The 22,863-nt window shown below is 36.7% G+C and overlaps 2 protein-coding genes across 2 annotated transcripts; both read left to right on the forward strand.

Moving 5' to 3' along the window:
• The first annotated feature begins 2,439 nt into the window (after window positions 1-2,439).
• On the forward strand, window positions 2,440-8,822 carry znf706 (zinc finger protein 706). Its single transcript, XM_038287068.1, has 3 exons — window positions 2,440-2,596; window positions 7,464-7,599; window positions 8,070-8,822. The coding sequence occupies exons 2-3, from the start codon at window positions 7,465-7,467 to the stop codon at window positions 8,163-8,165; spliced, it is 231 nt and encodes a 76-aa protein (XP_038142996.1). The 5' UTR covers window positions 2,440-2,596; window position 7,464; the 3' UTR covers window positions 8,166-8,822.
• A 4,333-nt stretch (window positions 8,823-13,155) lies between these two features.
• On the forward strand, window positions 13,156-20,865 carry LOC119784828 (14-3-3 protein beta/alpha-B-like). The gene is made up of 6 exons (XM_038287072.1): window positions 13,156-13,295; window positions 15,167-15,462; window positions 16,685-16,808; window positions 17,670-17,833; window positions 18,415-18,510; window positions 19,528-20,865. The coding sequence occupies exons 2-6, from the start codon at window positions 15,172-15,174 to the stop codon at window positions 19,606-19,608; spliced, it is 756 nt and encodes a 251-aa protein (XP_038143000.1). The 5' UTR covers window positions 13,156-13,295; window positions 15,167-15,171; the 3' UTR covers window positions 19,609-20,865.
• The last annotated feature ends 1,998 nt before the right edge of the window (window positions 20,866-22,863 follow it).

Below are 22,863 nucleotides of genomic sequence, written 5' to 3' on the forward strand. Positions count from 1 at the left end.
AATAGTTGACACCTGCAAGATTTGCTTTCACTCAAGCCCTAAGGCTGGACAACCCCACCCCAAAACCTTTAAGCAAGCAAGTCCATGCACAACATCCTGCAGGGTGGTAAAGGGGGATCCTGAGCAATCTGTGGCTTTTCTCATCTTTCCTCCCCTTCCCTTCTTTCTTTGTTTCCACTTTTGACTCTGTTCTTTAAAACATAATCACATCCTTCTCTCGAGAGAGATATTTTCTCCCCCTCGTTTACAAAAGAAGTGAAAAAGCAGAGGTGTGATAGTTCGTGTGTGTGTGTGGGTGGGTGGTGTTGGTGGTGGTGGGGGGGGGTTGGAGGAGGATGCAGAGAAATACAGGAGAGTTTTCTCACAATGATAAGGTTTCTCCTATAAGGAAATATTCACGCCCAACTGCCAAGAAGATCCCACAATATATCATAAAAAAATATATATTAGAATATACTCTGAGTGAATCTTCCTGATGTTGATCCAGACAGCTTGTCTCTGTTTGACTCATGTGATAACTGGAGCTGGGCTTTATTTACATATTAGCTGAATTTAGTCAAATGCGGAGAGTCTATGAAGAGCTCCACTGTTCCCACCCACAGATCCAAACCACTGTCCCACAGAAAGTTGAGATGAAGATCTAATGCAGTCATTTCAGCCACTTATGTTTACTTTTTGTTGTTGGGATTCAAAACAAATGTCACCAAGTTAGCAGTATTGGACTGTAGTTCTGCTGCACAGATGCCCTCTAGTGTAAGTCCTAGGGAAGCTCTAATGTATAAGTCTCATGTTTAGATGTTTGTTTTTTTATGTGTGTGTGCATACAAATCTGGAAAATGTTAACTCATACTTTATTCATCTCACTATCATCTAAACTTAAAAAAAAAAACACATTTTCCTGCAATTAAAGGCTTTGACAATTTTTTTTTTTTTTTAGTTTTGCTCAACAACAAACATATTATGAAATATTTTAATAAAAATTAGTTTGAATTCGGTAAAATCACTGTAAATCTAATATGTTTAATTTAAAAAGTCTTACATGATTGTTATATTTAAAGAAAGACAGTTTCATTATCTTTTTGATTTGTCTTGTTCTAGAGAGACCTGTGGAGCCACAAGTGGCTCTTTAGATTCTCTGCAATGGCTCTGAATAACTGTCTAGAGGGACATAAGGAAGCAACTAATGCAGTGTAATACCAAGCGTCAATTTTAGAAGCTTTTGAAAGTTTTTTTCAAGAATATTTGATAAAATTTTCAAAACTTTGAAAATATCAGAAATACTTTTTAGGTCTGCTTTTCTTGTCTTTAGCTGTGCAGTTATGTGATTTGTTTTTTCCAAATCAAATAATATCCTATGAAAGAAAATCCATACTTCATCTTTAAGAAACTTTTTCTGTTTCCTATTTTGAAAGCTAAAATGATAACACATGAATAAGTGAAAATTAAATATTCTCATTTTTTAATACTTTGTTCTGTACAAAGTTGAATGTACTGACAACAACACCACACACAAAATCATTATTGATTATTTAATGAAGGCCTGGATTTGGAGTCAAAGACAAAATTAAAGTTGAAAAAAAACAAAAACAAGAACAACAACAAAAAAAAAACAAGGCTGATACAACAGCTCAAAATGAGACTCAGTATTGCGTTTGGCCTCCCTAAAACGCCTGGGTATGCTTCTGATGAAGTGGCGGATGGTCTCCTAAGGGATCTCTCCCTCCATACCTGGACTAAAGCATTTACACAACAGCATGTGAAAATAATTGTAATTCAATGTTGCCTCCTAAGTGAAAGTTTTTTTTTTTCTAGAATTATTTATTAATTATTATGAATGTTATTATTGATATTCAAAAATCAATATTTGTATTTTGCTAGATTATAATTTAGTATTTTTTATTTATTATTACGTTTTTCAGTTTGTGTTATTTGAATTACTAGTCTAAATTTAATATTTTATTTTATGGGAGGGCAATGGTGTATACTGCGATATTGTGTTATTTGCTCATCTATTTTTATTTGGAAAAAAAGGAAAATTGTTTTGAAACGTTTTACTGTAGAAGAAAGAAAGAAAGAAAGAAAGAAAGAAAGAAAGAAAGAAAGAAAGAAAGAAAGAAAGAAAGAAAGAAAGAAAGAAAGAAAGAAAGAAAGAAAGAAAGAAAGAAAGAAAGAAAGAAAGAAAGAAAGAATCAGAATGCGAAGCAAACAATGTGCGCCACAAGGGGGCAGCATTCCATCTGCTAAGTAGTTGTTTCCCAGGAAGGCTATTTCCGCCAATGTTTTCTGCTGCTTTCACGGTCCCCTCCAAACATCGAAAAAAAAGTCAAAACTTGACAATGTCCATCATGAGTCACGTCGAAACGTTATTTTACTTTATTATACTATAGAAAATAATTAGTTTTCATAATCATTAAACTTCAGTGACATTTTGTCCTAATGGTCTTATCAGTACAAGATTTGGAAAATGCGACTGCCAGCATTTTTTAGTCTTGCGAGAGTCTTTGAACGTAGCATAGACGGTAACTCCTTGCCCCTGGGAAATCAGCAGCTGTCACATTTCTGAGTTACAAACGACACGTTCTTTCGTGTTTCAAAGGTAATGTATTATGTCTTCATTAATAACTTTGGCTTTTAGTGTTAGGTAGGCAATGTTAATAGCTTACGAAAGCTTTTAGGTAAGTTAACTTCATGTGGTTAACCAGGTTTTCACACATTAAGCTAATAACCGTCTCTTAACTGCTAACAGCTCGAAATAAATAAAAGAAAAGGTGTTAATTTCGGTCGTCAAGAAACCTCAGAAGATATATGTGGAAACACGTTTCCTTGGTGCTGGAAACAATGTTTTAGTTAGGTTTATTATGAAAGAACACCTTCAGTTAGCTAATGCTTGCTACATGTATAATGCTAATTAGTTACTCTACTGTTAATAAGATACACCGAAACTACCCATTTATTTATGGATAATTTATCACCATGCCCAAAGGAACTGTTTAAGATGAGCTATTCTAAGGAACTGTCAAACTTTGTCACTTATGACCAAATACAAAGGTTAGATCAAATAACAGGGACTGATAAAAGTTGTAATGACGACAGGTTGGAGTCACTTAATGTCTGAGTTTAAAGTCTGGAGTTTAAATGCAGGATTTATTTTATTGTTTTTTTTTTTTTTCATAATTAGTTTTCTCTTACAACTTTTAAGTTACAGGTATAAGTCTATCATAAATTTGATTATAATCGAAAAGCTCCCATTTATCAGATTACCTTTTAATACAGGAAGTAAATGTTACTTAATATGTTGATTCATTACACAGAGAGCTTTAAACTTTGAGGTTTTTTTATGTGGTTATACAGTTAAGAGATATTACACAAATAAGTTAATTCAAATAATTTTAATATAAGATTACATATATTAGACAGTTTTTAGCACTTTTGCCTCACAGCAAGAAGGTCCTGGAGTTGAATCAGGATCTGATGTCTTTTTGCCTGTTCTGCCCATGCATGCATGAGTTTTCTTTGGGTCTGCAGCTTCTATCCAGAAATCCGAAACATGCCAGTTCAAGGTGTTTTGATGCAGGGTTTGTTTCTCCATGGTGAACCGGTAAACTGTGTAACCTGGACCCTGGCTCTTGCCCATTGACAGTGGAAGATAGGTACCGTGCCAGTAAGCCCTATGAAGACAAGCTGCTACAGACGTTGGCTGGTTGAAGAAAAGGGACTTTTTTCCCGCCATGATATTTTAGGGCTTACATAATCCTGTGGAAAAGGGAGACACCCTCCTAAAGTAGGTTAAATCATAAGGCTTTTGTTAAGTGATCCTTCTTTTCACTCCTGTATTCAAGTATAAACATGGAAAGTTGAGAGGAAGGAAAAAGTTATTTCATAAAAGGTACAGAAGTAACAAGGGTGACTACAAGCTTGAGAGGATGAGGTGAAGCAATCCCACTCACGGTCATTTGGGGAGAGAGAGTCTTTTACTTGGACTGTAGAGAAAGGGCTGGAAGGTTGCTCGGTCTTCCACGTTTACTTTAAATGTCGAAATCTCAGAGTCTAGAAGAAGAGAGCCAGAACCCAGTGTAGATTGAAATTTCCAGAGCTAATTATGATCTAGGGACCTTTGTAATGTGCTGCACTCCGAAGCCAATATCAGGAAATCCTAGAACCGACATTAAATTATCCTTGGTTCCCTGATCCGATCACTATTTCTGAAGAGTGACTTTTTCTCTGATTGTTTTTTCAGGCTAGAACACATTAGTGCACTTATTCAAACAAAATTAGCCCCAGACTAGCATTGAGTGAATATACTTTACAATGCATTTACATAATTTGCATGAGGCTCCCGCTTGTTTTTATGAAGATAAAAAAAAAGAAAGTGTGACCCTAAATTTAACTTTAAGCCATATTGACACACTAATAATAATGGTTAACAGCTCAGCTATGGATTTATCCCTGCTGATATTTCTTTGCAATATTTAGCAATGATATTGCCACTGCAGTTTTTTCCTAATATCATGCAGTCTAAATTGCATAAATATTACTGAGAACGAAAATGTAAAACAAATGGATTTTTAATGAAAACATGAGCTAGATCAATAAATGGATGTCCATCCACCCATAATGTATACTGGCTGAACCCTGCAGGGTTGCAGAGGGGGTGCTGTCTGTCTACAGTAGGCATTGGGCTAGAGATCAGTCCATCCTGGAAAGGGCTACTATCAATCCAGATAAAGTTGACCAAATGGTTATCTAAGCTAGAGATCTGTTATAGAAACCTGACATGTTGTCTCCTTTTTAGAGGAAGGTAAAAACTCTAAGAAGATATCTTAACAGTAATATGTTCTAAAGCTGCTTGATCTTAAAACAGGGTATAAACATTATATTTTAATCATTTTTGTTCAACATTGTTGCGTTAAAAGGCATAACCAGTTTGTATTTTTTTAAGGAAAAGTCCGGTCAGCAAGAAATATAGTCAATGGATCATTATTTATACCTAAATCTAATACGTTTGCGGTGATTTAATGAATTTAGCGTCAATCAGTTAAAAAAATTTAAAATTATAATTCTGTATATGATCAGAGTCTGGCAGCGGCCATTTTTGCCTAAATATAGAAACGCTATTGAAATTTGCAAGAGCTAAAGTTGCTGACAATGCCCACGTGCATGGCGGTTGGATGTTTTAATACATCAGGTAAAAGTGGGAAACAATGTGTGGTTTTATTGCCAATTTGAACATGGAGGATTTGCCATCAAACTTCTGGCCAGAGAAAAAACACAATATGTAGCAAACTTTTCAAAAACGAATGGTTTCAAGATGACTTATAGCTCATTGTGGCAATCACCAGATACAGCACTGGGAACTTGCTCAACAGTCGATACCGCATCGTGACATCACAGACTGGTAGGTGGCAGTAGTGTTCTTTCACAGACATAGATGCCTCCAGTAAAGCACATTCAAATGAAAATTACTCTTCATTAAAATACACTTATTATTCATTGAACATTATGTAATAATTTTATATTTAAAGTACTTTCAGAAGTTTGAATTCTGAATATGACCAGAGTTTTCCTTTAACACCCTTGGAAGAAATATTCACAGTCACTTAAGTTTGCATTTTTATTTGACCCTTTTCAGAAAGCTATTTTAATATTTTATCACTCTTACATTTCAAAATAAAATGACAGCATTGCCTTCACTGAAGTATGTATTACAAAGTTTTGTATTTATTGAAAGGCTTTTATGTTTCAAGAGTTCACCTTGGGCAGTGTTGTTCTATACCTTTTAGCATGTTTATGATCTTTGCATCTGTTTGCAAAACGGCTTCTGTTTATATTAAAATCTGTTTAGAGCGGTTCTTCTTCTTTCTTTTTGGACTCTTTTACATACAGAAATAGTTTGGTTACACTGACCAGAGATTTACAAATCATTCTCTAAAATACACACAAGATCATGATAAATCATGATTAATTTTTGCCATATCACCCACCCCTACATCACAGGATATTTTAAAGAGAGACGGGTTTATCTAAGCTACATTTCTATGGATTGTGGAAGCAAGCTTCAGTTCCTTTAGAGAATCATGCATTCTCCTGGAGAACAAAGATGCTATAGACAAACCTAAGACTTTCTTACTGCAAGGAGAGCGTGCAGCTTATCAACTACTTTTATTTTCCTTTTTTGTAGATGTTTTAAAGTAATTTTAAGAAGCCCTTTTTGTTGTTGCCATTGTAAAAGGAATATTTTAACTATTTGACTTAAGACCACTTCACTAAAATCATTTTATCATCAGGCTTAAAAAGGCTCCAAAAGAAAAATGAGTAAAAAAAAAAAAAAAAACTGTTCAGGGATGCTCTTATCCAGACCTTCAAAAAGCATAAAGTAGTGTTGATAAAAAAAACGTCCTGCACCTTGTTCACAGAATCTTTTAGTGGAATAATTATGTTAGATGAACTGTAAAATTCTCTCTACAATAGCAAAGAAAACTGGCAACACAAAAAAATAATAAAATGTTCTGGAACAATGCTTCATTATTTACCGGCCTTTTGGCTTTATGGCCTCACAACTGTTATCAGAGGAGAATCTAACATCCACCAAGGCCAGGTCAGATGGGAATGGCTCGCTTCTCTGTCTTGACTCCTCATTCCTGCATAGCAACACCTCAAAGGATGTGTCTGAACCTGGTTCTCCTGGTTGTGGTTTAGAAAAGTCTGCTTCTATTATCTTTACAAGTTAAAACCATTAATATATTTTTTGTGTAAATTAAATTGTTTAACCCCAGATATTTAATAAGAAATGTTAAAATAACTTGTGTTGTTTTATGCATGGTTATTCTCCTTAAAGAAGTGCTTCAGAGTGAGTGGAAGGCTAGGAAACGAGTATTTATCCCCAATTGGCATGGGTACAGCTTGCAGCATGGTTTCCAGACAGCACAGGAGCCAAAACACGATGCGATAAGATCTATTCATTTGTTTATGTAACTGTTCACCAGTGTGCACTTGTAGCATCAAGAAAGGTGAGGAGGTGTTTGCAGACAGAAGAGAGCTACAGCTAATACAGGCTAGTTTACAGCAAAGTGGTCATCCCATGGAAATAACAGACAGATGAAACATAGATTTAACTAAAGGAAAAGTATTAGCTGATGATGGAAGATGAACTAGAAGAAAACATTGTTGAGAAATTATCAACATAAATACAAATAAATGTAAAGGATCAGAAGAGTTGTGTTTAAAAGGGCTGTTTTAAATAGTCTGAACCTTTATGCTTTTGTCTGATCTTAAAGCCCCAAATTCAATCAGTCCCTCCCAGATCTCAGCCCCCAAAGAAAACTGTACTGTATTTTAGAACCTAACAGACTGTTGACCATTTCATTCATCTTCTTTCAGCTTTTATGATGCTCCTTCTCCTATCTATGATTTAACATTTCCACATCCTTTATTAATCCTTAATTAATCCGCTTTTTTTCCCACAGCATGGCACGTGGGCACCAGAAAATTCAGTCCCAGCAGAAAAATGCCAAGAAGCAGGCAGAAATGAAGAAAGCCAAAGGTCATGATCAGAAGACGGCCGCCAAAGCAGCTCTGGTGTTCACCTGCAGTGTCTGCAAGGTACGTCTGGCACCACAGACCATTGGTTAATCAGGCAAACTCTTATTTATGGAGCACTTTGAAGCACACCTAAAAATACTTGATAAAATTATGGGGATTATGCAAGAGGAAGAACAGACAAAATGAAACTAGGAAATGCATTTCTCCTACTTGGAAATAAATCCTAAAATTGTAATTTGAGTAGTTTGACCCTTCAAATGGTTGTTGTTTGCGTTTAGCTTATTACATTTTTACACTTGGTGTGATCTTTAGCATTAGCTTCATATTTGTCACCCAGAAAGTCAAAAACAAAAGCCTTTATTAAAGCTTAATTTGTAAGAATAGAAGTGTCGGTGTGGCTAAACAAATCTGCTGTTTGTCGGCTAATAGCTTCATATAATGATGCTACAGGTCAACATGACAACCTAATAGGTTAAAGTTCAGTTTAATATTTACTTGGTTCATTTTATGACATTTTTCTTTCCATTCAGTCACAGATGCCAGACCCCAAAACCTTCAAGCAACACTTCGAGAGCAAGCATCCCAAATCCCCCCTGCCCCCGGAGCTGGAGGGAGTGGAGGCATAAACAACCTGGATTTGATAATGAAGCCTCCGATTTAGCTCTGACCGCGCCGACAAGAAATGATTTGACGTTGCCAACATGACCGCCTCCTGGAAGTCCACTGCTACCTGTGTGCTTATGTTTAATGACATGCACCACTAAATCCAACTGGGGTGTGACTCCAGGGCCAATGTAAACCTGTACATTCAATAGGCCCAGTCTCACTGCCTTCATGTTTTTTACGCCTATTTCTTCTATTGCTTTGAAGGAACAATCAAACATTAACTACATCCCAGATGAGATAAAGTAACTTATCCTAACAAAGCAAATTGGTTTGGCTTGGGTGGAAAATTCATACGTTTGTCTTTGCTGCTGTTAAAAATGACCTAGTTTATTTTAATTGTACTTTGAGTGTTCTAATCAAATAGAGGCCTGCACACTGTAAATCCTCCCAGCAGCTCTGTGTGCCCTGCTGTACTGCAATCTTCCATCCAGCTAATCAGAAATTCACGCTTGGTTGTAAAATGTGAAACTTTGCCAGCTGCCCAAGCTGCTGCACAGATTGTTAGTAAATTAATTGATAGTGGAGATTGCTGGCAATATCTATGTGCCTGTAAAATGAATGTACGCTCCAATAATGTATCATACCATTTTAATAAAACTTACTTTGTTACATATGTATTTTTTTTTGGGAAATCCCTTGTCCGACAATTGAAATCATCATAGCCATAAATCTTAATAATAATTAATTAATAATTGATTGAAGTCATAATTATGATGGGTTTTCTCCAACTATTGCAGAGAGAGACATGGCATGAATAGTTAGCCTCCTTAGTCATGAACTCTTGTGGCTTACCAATCCTATAGCTCAGGGTTTCTTAACCCTGATCCTCAGGGTCCATTGTCCTTAATATTTTAGGTGTATCTGCCTCTATATACCTGATCGTAATGTAAAGGGAATTAGGATTTTGCAGCATATGATGGCTGCTGAGGATGTAATGCAATCATTTGAATCAGATGTGTTTGAATTTTGACAGATGACTGAGTACCAGGGTTAAGATACCCTGCTATAGAAGATATGAATGATGGCAATTTGGCATTTCTGCGATCTTCCCCATATTGAACCACACTGAAGCAGTTTAACGACACCTTGGGAAACCATTGTAGGTGCTTTGGGTTTAGTAGAAGATTTGAGTTAAAAACAATCATGCCCTGATCAATTTGGGCTGATTTCCCACAGTATTCTATTGTCTGGATTCCTGCTTCAGTGAGTTTTATAATCTGGAAGCCCAAATTATATAAAAATAAAACATTTATTTTAATCCTTTAAAAGTATGTAAATCTATTTTTTGTAAAGGTCCTGTATCTAATCTTAACCAACTGAACATCTTTCAAATTACCTTAATGTAATTTATGACTTCTTTTAAATTGTAAGTTTGTGCAGAAATATAATCCTTGCTGGCTTTTAACAATCCTGTTCTTATGTATCTTTATCATTACTCACTTTGAACATCGACCTGTAAAAAAAAGTTAGCTTGTCATTTTTTTCTTGGTAAATATTCACCAATGTGGGCAACTCTGAATTTTTGCTTTAAGCTTCAAATTGATGATGAAGCCACTGACTCCCTCTTGGTCCACGCTTGCTTTAACTGGCCTCAACGTAGATGGTTTTCCACTTCATGACAGGCTCAAAGCTTGTTTTGTTTCTGGGTTGTTCTTGAACATCCTAAAAAAGGTCCTTTCATCTGAGGGCAACAGCTTGGGTCAGATGGGTGAGGCTTAAAACACTGATACCACGATAAAAATCTTTTGGGAGTGGATAAAAAAATGCTTGCATTTGTCATTTTAAAAAGTCTGAACCTTATATGTTTTCTTCTTGTTAATTTAGACCAGGGGTCTGCAACCTTTCATATCCAAACAGCCATCAGACTAGAGCAGCACAATACTACATGACTAGTTAATCAAACACAACCTATAGTTTTTATTAAATATCTGTCATAGGGATTCTGTTGACATCTTGAACAACCAAAAGTGTATTGGTATTTTTAGCTTTTAAAATAATGATAAAACACATAATTTCCAAGCTAATCCGAAGAAAAAAGGCTCTAAAAACATACTTCTGATCTTTTATGTAATTCTTTTGTGAAGATTCGTTTTAAATATTCATTATAAAAACACTAAAGCTCCTGACTGGTGTTTGTTATTAAAGTAAATTACCGTAGTTAGTTCTTTATGTTCTTTTTTAGCCTCTATAAAGAGCCATTATATTGGGTCCAAAGAGCCACATGCGACTCTGGAGCCGCAGGTTGCAGACCCCTGACTTAGATAAGCTTAGTTTTAAGATTCTAAGCAACTTTCTAAAGGACATTACTGAAGCTATATCCACATATGTAAGCTTATGTTATAATAACCTCTGTTGAGTGAGATAATACAGAATAAATTGAATTTGAGTGCATAAACAGTCCAAAATGAATATGACAAAGATGATCAGTGAATATAAACTTTGCACCATGGAAGCATCTACTGTGTTCTGATGGTACGTGGTGTGGATCATCCGCTTCTGTTTGCACAGTGGCTCAGTTGATCGCTCTGTTGCATTGCAGCCAGAAGGTTCTGGGTTGAATCTCTCTTCTAGGCTCTTCAGTAGAGAGTTTGCATGTTCTTCTCATACATACGTTGGTACAATGGCGTCCTTCGACAGTCCAAATCATAACTGTTAGGTAACTTGGTCTCTCTGACTGATTAATCTGTCACCCGAAACATTAAAACTACAAAGACATTGCTATCCTCTTAACTGAATTGAAAAGAGCACCAGACGTGTGTGTATGTGGTTGTTGGGCGTGGTTGTAGTTCAGCTGTATAGCAGAGGTGATGCAGTGCATCAGGGAGGGGGATTGGCACAAGCTGCGATGCGTTTCTGATCAGTCTCTCTGTTCATAATTACAGTAACATGTTGAGGCCTGGCAGCGTGGACAACCCACAAGATCCACAGCATTACCAGACTTGTGTGTTTCAAAACAGGCCTGCTCGAACCACAGGTTAAGGAACACCACTGCTTTTTGGAGCTTTTCTGGTCAAACTTTTTTTAAGGACTTCAACTCCCACCAAATATGTGTGGAAGAAAGCCATATTGCAAATCACCCTAAACATAACATCCTTTCAGTGACAGCTGGTCTGAGCTGATGGAATATAGATGGAGCTAAATACAAGGCACTCATGAAAGAAAATCAACATTGGACTTCAGACTTCTATTCTAACAACCTTTAATGTAGTGCCAGAGATATCATTTCAATTAAAGTTTATTTAAATGTTAATGCTTGAAAATTATTGATCAAAGGGATTGTTCTGTAATCTGACAGAGCTTTAGTTATTTTGCACTGAAAAATAAATAAATAAATAAATAAATAAAAATCAATTACTCTGTGCAAAGCTGTCATACCCCAAAAGATTTGCTGGTGATATTGCACCAAAAAGTGTTTTGACACATATCAAATAATACTAAGAACATGCTATCCTTTTGATAAAAAAAAAAAAAGACAAACATATATTTTTTTACTTAACTATTTTCTACTAGTTGTACCATTTGCTTTCAAAACTCCTCTTGTGAGGAATAATAGTAGTTGGTAAACCACTAAAAGAAAATAGAGTGTTTTGCTGCTTTTTGCTTTAAGGGCTTGGGTGAGTCGACTCTGTGAGTCACTGCCTGCATTGTTTCAAGCAGAATTCACATCCTTCCTTCCCATCTGTAAACTTGTGAATGAAACAATACCACACCTGATCATTCATCCAGACGTGGGGAAAGAATGAAATTAGGGGGTAAAAAAACAGCTTGAGTAAATAAATTTAAATAGGTGAATATTTGACATATTTAGGTGAGGCAATTCTCTCCAAATATTGGAGCACCTATTTTCAGCTAGTTTCTCTGTGCTTGCAGTCTGCTGATAATGAGAAAAAAAGAACATGCTTTTATTCAGATCAGTTAAACTTTGAGGAAAGCAACTAAAGTCAGGGACATGCCTGACTTTAGTTGCTTTAGTTAGAATGATCTTGCTCCAGTGTCAGAGTATTAGTCATTTTCCAGCTTCTTCTTGCCTGCCTCAGCAAACCTCAAAATCCAAGGCACACCCTTTGGAAAACCTAACTACAAATCACTATTGCACGGTTGAGTCTCAATTCTTGAAGCTAAACCAGTTATTCATCCAGTCAGGAGCCCAGATGATGATCCTGCACTATCCTCCCTATTCTATTACACCCAGAGCAAACCTGTGTCTGTGATTACACCCATCTCATCCTACTATACATGGTGACAAAAGTCAGACATGTTTGGAAGAACTGGAAGAACAAGCAATAGGCTCCCCTTAGGCAAAAAGAGAAAGGTATTTGAACACGTGCCATGCAATCAGATTTTAGTATATATTTTTTTGCATTCAAAAGGTGATATATATATATATATATATATATATATATATATATATATATATATATATATATATATATATATATATATATATATATATATATATATATATATATAATGTTTTTGACATTACAACACAGTTGTTATTATGTAAACTGATTTGTTTATTATGTAAACTGAAACATTACTAATCCTTGTTTTAATTTCGTCATATTTTAGGCTCAATTTATTTATGTAGTACAGAAGAGGATTAGGGCAACTAAAAAAAGAAAAAAAAGTTAAATGATTCTTAAAATGTTTATTTCAGTTAAATATGGGAAAAAAGTCTAACTTTATTCTCAGAATTCTGACTTTTTTCTCAGAATTTCTGACTTAAATCTCAGAATTCGGACTTTTTTCCCATATTAAACTGAAATAAAATTTTAAAATAATTTAACATTTTTTTATTTTTTTCAGTGGCCCTAATCCTATTCCGTAATATAGCTATATCTCCATGAAACGGAGATTTTGTTTTGATTTTTTCGTGAGCGCAAAAAAAAAAAGTCCACATTATCCAAACAGTGGTAAAATTTGGCCTGAAAATGTGGTTGCCCAGCAACAATACTCTGACGTCATCCGTCCCAACGCGACCCTGCTGCTCTGCGTTTGATTGGAGGGAAACCCCGTGGATGAGCGGGAGAGATCATCAGCTGTGCGGCCGTGGCAGCAGGAGCGACACCGTTTATCGACATTCACAGGTCAGTTTTACGTCTTGCTTTTTCCTTTATTACATCCGATGCGTTGTGTTTTTTTCCCCCAACCCAATATGTCGATGAGATTCCACCGCACACGGTGAAAGTGGCTCCCGGCTTTGCGTCGGTCTCCGTCTTTGTCGGACGTGTAGGTGGAAGTCATTGATGCTCCGTTGCTCAGTCATTGTTTGCTCGCCGTCTGCTGAATGGAAGCTCCAATTCGCTGCTTCTTTGTGGCGTTTATTCTTACATTTGGCGTTTCAAGAGGATAGCTTGTGGGTGTGTCGAACCCGCATTAGTGAATGAAGCCAATTTTTAACCGAGCGGTTATAATGAGAAACGTCCGCAGCTCTGTTGTTTTCCCGGAAGGCGAAAAAGGGCGTTCACTGTCAACTGAAGTAAGCTATGGTCCCCCCTTTTTTATAAATATCGCAGTTAAGCCATTAAAAGCTTTTTGCTATTAATCACTTCCTGTGCTCACGCGTATAATTGTGAGAGACCGAAAGTATTTTATTGTTTTTTCTTAAAGGCAGCACTAACGTAGCCGGACCTTGAGGCAGGTGTGTGAGAGCGAGCTGAAACTGGGTGGGCGGCATTCCTCAGAAGGGCGCAGGTGTGCGCTGGGAAATCTGCCTTAATGGTGTGATTTTTGAGAAACATGGGATGACTCATTGGTTTTCTTATATAACATTGATTGACAATCTGATTTTTGTTGAATGGAACATCCTGGTCATTCACATTAAATATTAGGTCGAGCTGAAACAACAGGGTTGCATCCGACTTTCCTGAAAAATCAATAGAAAATCAATTGGTCACATATTGGATAGCTGCATCTGCTTACAGTGTGCTGCTGCTTATGTAATGCATTCAGAGGAAGGATGTAGAAAATGTCTTTTAAGATGCTGTAGTAAGCTTTAAGGACAGTTTGTGACTGATCTTTTCATTTACAAAGCTTGCATTTGCCATCTATTTATGCAGATGCAATTTTTTACTGAATAAAAGGAAAAAAAAAGTTGTCATTACACTCCTATATTTTAATTGCTTGTCTTGCCTCCACTTTTAGAAAATATATTTTTGGCATATTTTGCAAAAAATTAAGTAATGTTGTAAAACACCATGGATTATAGAATTGACATTTTTTGCAATAATCTCAGTCCCATAAAACTGTCATTATTGTCACATTATAGAAATCTTTGCGGTCCATGCTGGTTCTTCCCTTACTGCTGAGGTTTGCAAAAGGTTTTTCAGTTTTTCCAGATCCAGCTTGCTTAAAATAGCCAAAATACCTTTACATCAATTTGCTCCTTTAATAACCACCAACCTGATGTGGGTCCAAATTACTGTCCTGTAAACTTTTTATTTCCGTTCATAGAAAATTCAAGTAGTGATCATCTGGCCAGAGTTTTAGCTTCAGAGTTTTGACAACAGGCTAAATTAACACCATCTGAATTGCTTCCTATATTTCTATGCTTCCTTGTGTAAATCAGTCTGCGACAAGACAATGGAGTGGATGTGAGTGATACTAGTAATAAACTCAAATTCGCTCATAAAGGTTTTGAAGCACTGGGATTGGAGCCAATGTCAATAAGTAAAGGCAATTTGGCTTTAGCTTAAGCAACAATATCAGAAGGAAGAATAGAATATCCTTTATTGTACCTCAAAAGGTGTTTAACCTGTATTAAATAACAGCCTATCTATTGTGCATGTCTCATAGTAATGTAACACGTTGGGTGTTTTGTCAATGAGTAAGTTGTTACTTAAAAGAGAACTAAATGTTTACTTCCATTGAAAAGTTCCCTAATTCACTGTCCGACCTCACTGGTTCCTGTTTGTCCCTGACTTCCTCTCCTCTATCCTTCCTTCCTCGGGCCACACAGAAGCCATGGCAGACAAGTCCGAGCTGGTACAGAAGGCCAAACTGGCCGAGCAGGCTGAGCGCTATGACGACATGGCCGCTGCCATGAAGGCCGTCACTGAGGAGGGCTCGGAGCTCAACAACGAGGAGCGAAACCTGCTCTCAGTGGCCTACAAGAATGTGGTGGGAGCCAGGAGGTCCTCATGGAGGGTGGTGTCCAGCATGGAGCAGAAGTCGGATGGCACCAAGACTGCGCTGGCAAAGGAGTACAGGGAGAAAATCGAGAAGGAGCTGAATGACATCTGCAAGGAAGTTCTGGTAAGAGCAAAAAGGTTATTGAGGGTGGAGGAAAGAAAGTGACTATCCTATGATTATTGTAAAATTCAGATGGAGTTTTATTAAATCTAAAGCTATAGACAACTGGGCCCAGTCATCTCATCTGAATTTACAGGGCTTCAAAATATTTGAAGCACCTAAGATTATCTTAGTGCTAAGAACATGTTTTATGTTTTGTTTTTCTTTAGTAGTTTTAAAAGATAAATTTGTGTTCTGTCAATGATTCACATGTAAAGCAAGTAGTGACATCTACTGGCTGTATGTGATACTTAAACGAGAAATGATTTGGAGTCTAACATGAAGAGAATAACGTTTTCTCTATTAAAACGCTTCATGAGCTGTTGCTACAAATTTGTTGCTTTTGAACTTTTCGGAGAAATAAATTTTAGTTTGGAAGATTGTTGTTTCTAATGATTCTGTAACAGATTAGCTGATTATTATCATTGGCAGGCATGTTCTTGGGTTCTGATTTTAGTACATTTTATACTGGATTTTCTTTCATTTGTATGTAGATGTTTTTTGAATATTTACCTTGCCTGACATAGTTATGTCCAAATTTGTACATAATGGAGGGGGGACCCCCTGAGGTTTTCTAAATTTTTCACAAATTAACATCAGAAAATGTTATCCTTCATTGATACCCAGCAACTGTTACTATGAGAGTGAATAAAATCCGATGTTTGCCATAAGGCAACACAGACCCATCTTGGAAGAAAACCTGCTGGATTCTAGCAAAGAACTGAGACTGGAGTGAATGCTCACATTCCTGCAGGACAACTACTCAGAACATACAGACTGAGCTACAAAACTGCTCAATATCAACCAGCAGAACTTTACACACTCCTTAATTGTGAAGGACTGCTTTGGTTCAGTATATAAGGAGCTATCAGGATTAAGGTGCAATGCATTAAGACCTAGCTTTCCAATAATATGACTGCTCACTTGGATGGACTTTCATTCACCTTTTACCCACAACTGATATGAATCATAGTGACTAATTATAAATGCCATAATGATGAATCTAAAATCTGATGCTCCAAAGACTGTCATTTTTTAATTGCAGCTAAACAAATTTCTGTTTATACAAAAATTGGCTTTTCCTAAAGTTCTGTCTACATGTTTTAGTGGATGTGATTCAAAAGTCTCTGCTTATGATCCATCTAAATGAACATGTAAATTTAAAATGTTACCCTTTGCCCTGCAGGACCTGCTTGACAAACATCTGATCCCCAAAGCTACTCCAGCTGACAGCAAAGTCTTCTACCTAAAGATGAAGGGAGATTACTACCGTTACCTGGCTGAGGTGGCAACCGGGGAGGACAAAGAAAGTAAGTTCTGCACTAAGAGGGAGGAATGAGTTCATGTAGTTATACACAGTTACGGTACTGTGTTTAAGCCAAGATTCATCTTGTATTTGTGTTTCAATGCTGCTCTGTTGGATGCATAAGCTAAATTGTCATTTTCAGGTGTTTATGGGCAAACTTACATCCGCTTTGTTGACGTACATCTGTCTGCTATAGTGCAGGGATGGGCTGCTGCATTGCAAGCAGCATCATGCTGTTGGCTGCTTTTAATTGCCTGGAGATTTATTTGTATTCTATCAATTAAATAAACTAAAAAGGTGCAAGTTATATTATTCTAGAAAGTGTAGTTTATATGGAGGTCCCTGTGGAAGGCTAAGGGAATGGATTACTTCCTCTGAAAAATCTATAATGCTCCCCTTTTGGTGAATACCAGCCCTGTTTAGTCATTGATCTAGATTTCTCCTGCCTGGATTTCCTGTTGTTAATCAACAGGAAATCAGCCCAGGATCTCACCCCCCCCCCCCCCCCCCCCCCCCAGAGGTAAACCAGGGCTGACTATGTAGCAAGTTAACTGATTTCAGGGCTTGTTGTCACATTTATGTCTATAGAAAATATTTGAATGCTTGTTTAACTCCAAACAAAAAAGAATAATTCTATCTCAGTTAAAAGGATATGAACTTATTCTTTACTGTTTTTAGAGCAGGTCATGTTAAGTTTGTTATATCCTTCGTTTTTTTTAGATTCACTAAATGGATGTATGTTTAAGTGTTGGAGTAATTTGATCCATGTTGATATCTGATCTATAACTGCAGTTTTGTGGCCAAACGTTTCATCCTCTTTTTGATTATCTGCATCCTCACTAGACTTATCTTTCTCTTTATAAAGCCATCATCAATAACTCACAAGAGGCCTACCAGAAGGCATTGGATATCAGCATTAAAGAAATGCCTGCCACACATCCCATCCGCCTTGGCCTCGCTCTCAACTTTTCTGTTTTCTACTATGAGATTGTCAACTCGCCTGATAAGGCCTGCCAACTGGCCAAATCGGTAAGAATCTATTTCAAATAAGTGATTTTGGTCTGCGGGGTCTTAAGAACATGGATATGTTCAGCCAGGGAAACATTAGAAACATGCAGGACTGCGGCTTCACTCCTTTTGACTGCATCATAGTTTTTAAACTTGATTTGTGCTTAAATAAGATATTTTACCCATAGTGGAGGCAATGTTCATATCCCCCCTTAATATGCTAACTATCAGACTGACCCAGTGGTGTTGCTGTGATTCACCTGCAGCTGCCGTAAAACGGCTACACACAAGAGCAGCAATGCTGCATTTTATTAGGAAGAAACTGGACTACACAGCATCATGACTTAGCAAAGTCTGCTAATAACGTCTTCTAAAAAGTAGTCAGTCAATTCTGAAGTGAGTAGAAATCATGAAGTAGCATCAAAACAAATCTGTTTACATTGACTTCAGTTGTTAAATCCAATCTTGTTTCAGCCGTCTTGAATAATTTTAGAACTGTTTATTTTAAGGGGAAAACTAGTTTGGTTAGCATTCATTTAATTAGTTTTCCGTTCTGTTTGTTTACTGTTTACTTTAAATATGGCTTCCCTCATGCCCTGCAGGCGTTCGATGAAGCCATAGCCATGCTGGACACACTCAACAGCGACTCCTACAAAGACAGCACACTGATCATGCAGCTGCTCCGTGACAATCTGACTGTGAGTGACCAACTTCTTTAAGTCCTTTAGTGTCTTGCAAAGAGATTCACACTCCTGCTGACCTTTTCAGACAGAACAACACTAGTGGATTTTATGCAATAGATTAACACAAAGTAGTGTATAATTGAGAAATGGAATTTATGGAATGTATGGCTTTTAAAATGGACCAAATCTTAAAATTGAGTAATTTCTTAGTATTCAGGTCTCTTGAATCAATAATTTGTAGAATCAGATTTTGCTGCAATTTGAGCTGCAAGCTTTGGCCTGTGACTCTAAGCTGTGTTCATTTTTGTGACGGATTTTTAAGACAAAACTCCAACCCTTAAAATTAAAAGTACCGTTGGAAATGTTAGTAGTTCGATGAGAGCATAAATAGGCCGTGTCTGAATATCTGCCCTCAATCACTATATAGAGCGGGTACTATACAGTGAACCTTATTCTGAACTCAGTTAACTCAATGTTCGAGAGATGATCATAACTTTTCGCTCCCTGTTGGTCACGTGACTTGGCCTCCCCGCATGGTGCCTGCGCCTTCTTTGTTTCAGCTGTTGCTACCAGAATGCGGGCCGCTGTGATAACAAATCCCAATATGCTTTATGGGGGGGAGAGCTCTCGCAAAGCATTCTGGGATATACCTGCTCATCTAGTGACCATTGAGGATCAGTACTTTTCAAGGTGCATTGTGGGAAATTTCGAAACCACTACTTTTTTCATCCACTAGACTTTCGGACACTCATCTGATATGATGTAATCACTATATAGTGCCCTATATAGTGATTAGGGCAGACATTTGGACACAGTCAGTCTGGATTTCTACCATTTAGCTGACAGTCTGTTGCTCTGGATTTTATTTCTCAGTATCTGTGTAAAAGAGGCTGAATTAAATTTTAATCATTTTTTTTTTCCCCAACTTTGTCATTTTGTTTATCTTTATTGGATAAAACTGAAGCTTGTGGTTCTAAAGTGACAATGTAAAAAGGTTTGGTTTTATTCAACCTTGTAATTCCTTTGTTGCAGCTGTGGATGTCTGACACACAGGGAGAGGGAGAGGATGAAGGAAAAGAGACCGAGCAGGAGCCGGCAGCCGAGAAGAACTGAATCGCAGAGGGGAAAACAGGAGAAAAATAAACACATTTTTTACCTCTCACCAGCCTAAGTTGTGTGCTTGGTTGTGTGTGTGTGTGAGCACATACATGCAGATATGTATGTTTACACTCCAATGACTGTGTAAAAGTATGGGATGTGTGTGCAGATCCATTGAAGTGCGTGTGTTTGGCATGAGTGTATGGTAACTGTATGAACACCTCCACAGAGAAAAGAATGAAATAGACTTGATTTCCTTACCAACATCATTTTTCCATAACCCTGTTATTTTTATTTTTTTTTTTTTTTTGCCTTGAGTTTGTCGGGTTTAGATCTGCCCCATAATCTGTACTATTTATCAGTGTAGCAAACTGCTGCTGTTGCAGGAAAACACACCTCTAATCTGTTTCTGGAGAGTTCCTGTTTTTACTTGAACTACAATAACCTTTGTGACACATTAGTCCACTAAAGTTTCTCTGAAACCACTGTATAGAATACAGCGAGTTTTCTAAACGTCCAATCTGACAGTAAGCAGTGATTGTACGCTGTTCCAGGTAAAGATCTGTCTGAATAGTGCTTGTATGCATCCCGCCCTGTTGGTGTCCAATGTAGCCGGTAGCGTGTTAATGGATGGTACATATTTCAGGAAGGGTTTTCTGTTTGAACAACCACTTACACTTTGGTCCATTTTGTTGAGTGACTTATCAACTGAAATGTGTAATATTTGATTTCTTATAGTTTTGCATACCACGTAATAAAGCTAACAGCCTACAATGATTACATCTTGTTTAAGAAATGGCTTGATACTGTAACTTTTTGATATTTTAACTCTTCAGTGCTGTGGAGGATACTTTATGCCATGTGCTTTTATGTGGCTTTCTACTCTTTTTCTATTCAGGTATTATTTTCTCTTAATTTCCTGTGTTTTATTCCTGCAGACTTTTTCTCAGTGGTTTGGTGTGTGGGGGGTTAGGCATGCTTCTCAACAGGCAGTTTTGGTTTAGGATTTAGCTTTAACCTCATGTTTTATTGTAACTTTTTCTTTTTTTTATGGGAGTACATCATAAAATGTGGAGTAAAAATGAGTATCTAAATAACGTCGTAGAAAGCTTCATTAAAGCCATTTCGTAGTTGCATAGTTGTGCCAGTCTCTTCGAATTACAGTATCTTGGTTTAAAAAGGTGGGATACAATATTCAGAATTTGCAAGTAACACATTGAGTGCATTCTTTATGTGCTTTCTTGTAAGTGGAATTAAAACAATTCAAACTGAGTCTCCTGTTTTGTGTTTTTTTTTTTTTTTTTTTTCTTCATTGTATCAGATTATTGAAATGTTTGAACCACATCCACTGTTAAAGCCCTCATATCAATGTATTGTATCATGGCATCAAACAACAACAAAAAGTTCAATGTATATTTGTTTCATTATGTGAGATCCTGGGCTGTAAAAACAAAACTAAATTCGTTTGCACTTCTGATAAGCAGGTTTACAAGTTTGCAATGTTATAACGGGAGTCGAAAATGCATAAGAGTTTAAACAAGGAGCAAAACTTATTTTCATTCATGCTAGCTGGAAAAAAAGATTGAATCCTCTGTTGCAGCATCTTTTTTTTTTTTTTTTTTACAGAAATGCTGCCCCCTGTCGATGGTTGCTGGTAGCTCTGGATCTTATGACCAAAGGGAAAGTACAGCTTGCCTTTGAGATGCAATACTTGAGCCTACACTGTCTTTCTCTACTGGTCAGGTACATCCTGATTCAATCACAGGAAAGGCAATTGTCATATCTTTCTACAACTTTCCATCAACATTTTCACATTGCTTTAACATTTTTTGCAATTTGTAAAACCTTAAAATTTTCAAAGTACACTGTCAGTATTTTGTCATCTCTGCATTGAATTATGTTTAGTTATGAACATGGCTACGGCTGAAATGTTGGCAGGGGAAAAAAAGGATTAACATATTTCTGTCCTACTTAAAGCTCCAGCTCCAAAACCCATTCATATAGAAAACTATATATAATCAGTTTTTGTGTTAAGGTTGCTATTTGCATACAATGGTGCACTGAGACAACAGCAGATGGGAGATTACCAGTCAGATGTTTATCACTGCTAGTTGGCTACTTTTCTTTTCTTTTTTTTTCTTTTTTATCCTTTGCAGACCAACATGCATACAAAGCAATATCATTCATTAGACCCTATTATACTTATAGGCTACAGTAATCCTTTCTGTTGTAGTACTGTATTTTTAGATATTGATATAATCAGTAAGGCTCCATGCTGGGGTGCTAGAAGTCATACAATCAGTATAAAATACCATACTTATAAATAGAAAGAAACTGACACACATTCATTTTCCAGGTGAAATTATACCTTAAAATTTGAAGCCATAATCTTTACACAGTAGTAGTAGAGATTGGCTGAGGGTTACATGTGGCTGAAAAAGAAAAAGAGGGCAGCAATGCCTCTTTGCATTGCAAATTTACCTGGCAATCAGCTCTCAGATGTTTAAAGGTTGTTCAAATATTTTACTTCCAAACGCTGCTCTAAACTTCTTTAAATGTATATCTGACATATCTGCCAAATTGTTGGTCTTCATGAGGCTGGTTATTTACTGATATTTTCTCTCTTTTTTTTTTTAACTAGAATAAATCAAACAATTCAATTTATAATTAAGGTGACTTCTGGTGGAACATCGTTTATTTTATATTGGAATAGCCCATTCAAATAAAGGCCACATTTTCCTCATATTTCACAGCGTTTTTACAATTCGTTTGTAACGTGAAAAGGTTCAAGGGCGATACATATTTAGAAGTCTTGGTTTGTAAAGATGTATATACAGGTGCTGGTCATAAAATTAGAATATCATGAAAAAGTAGATTGATTTCAGTAATTCCATTTAAAAAGTGAAACTTGTATATTATATTCATACATTACATACAAACTCATATATTTCAGATGTTTATTTTGTTTAATTTTGATGATTACAAATGACAACAGATGAAAATCCCAAATTCATCATATCAGAAAATTAGAATATTACTGAAGACCAATAAAAACAAAGGATTTATAGAAATGTTGGCCAACTGAAAAGTATGAACATGAAAAGTATGAGCATGTACAGCACTCAGTATTTAGTTGGGCCTCCTTTGGCCTGTATTACTGCAGCAATGCGGCGTGGCATGGAGTCAATCAGTCTGTGGCACTGCTCAGGTGTTATGATAGCCCAGGTTGCTCTAATAGTGGCTTTTAGCTCTTCTGAATTGTTGGGTCTG

The sequence above is a fragment of the Cyprinodon tularosa genome, unplaced genomic scaffold (assembly GCF_016077235.1).
Source record: "Cyprinodon tularosa strain WSP-4 unplaced genomic scaffold, ASM1607723v1 ctg234, whole genome shotgun sequence".
Classification (NCBI taxonomy): Eukaryota; Metazoa; Chordata; class Actinopteri; order Cyprinodontiformes; family Cyprinodontidae; genus Cyprinodon; species Cyprinodon tularosa.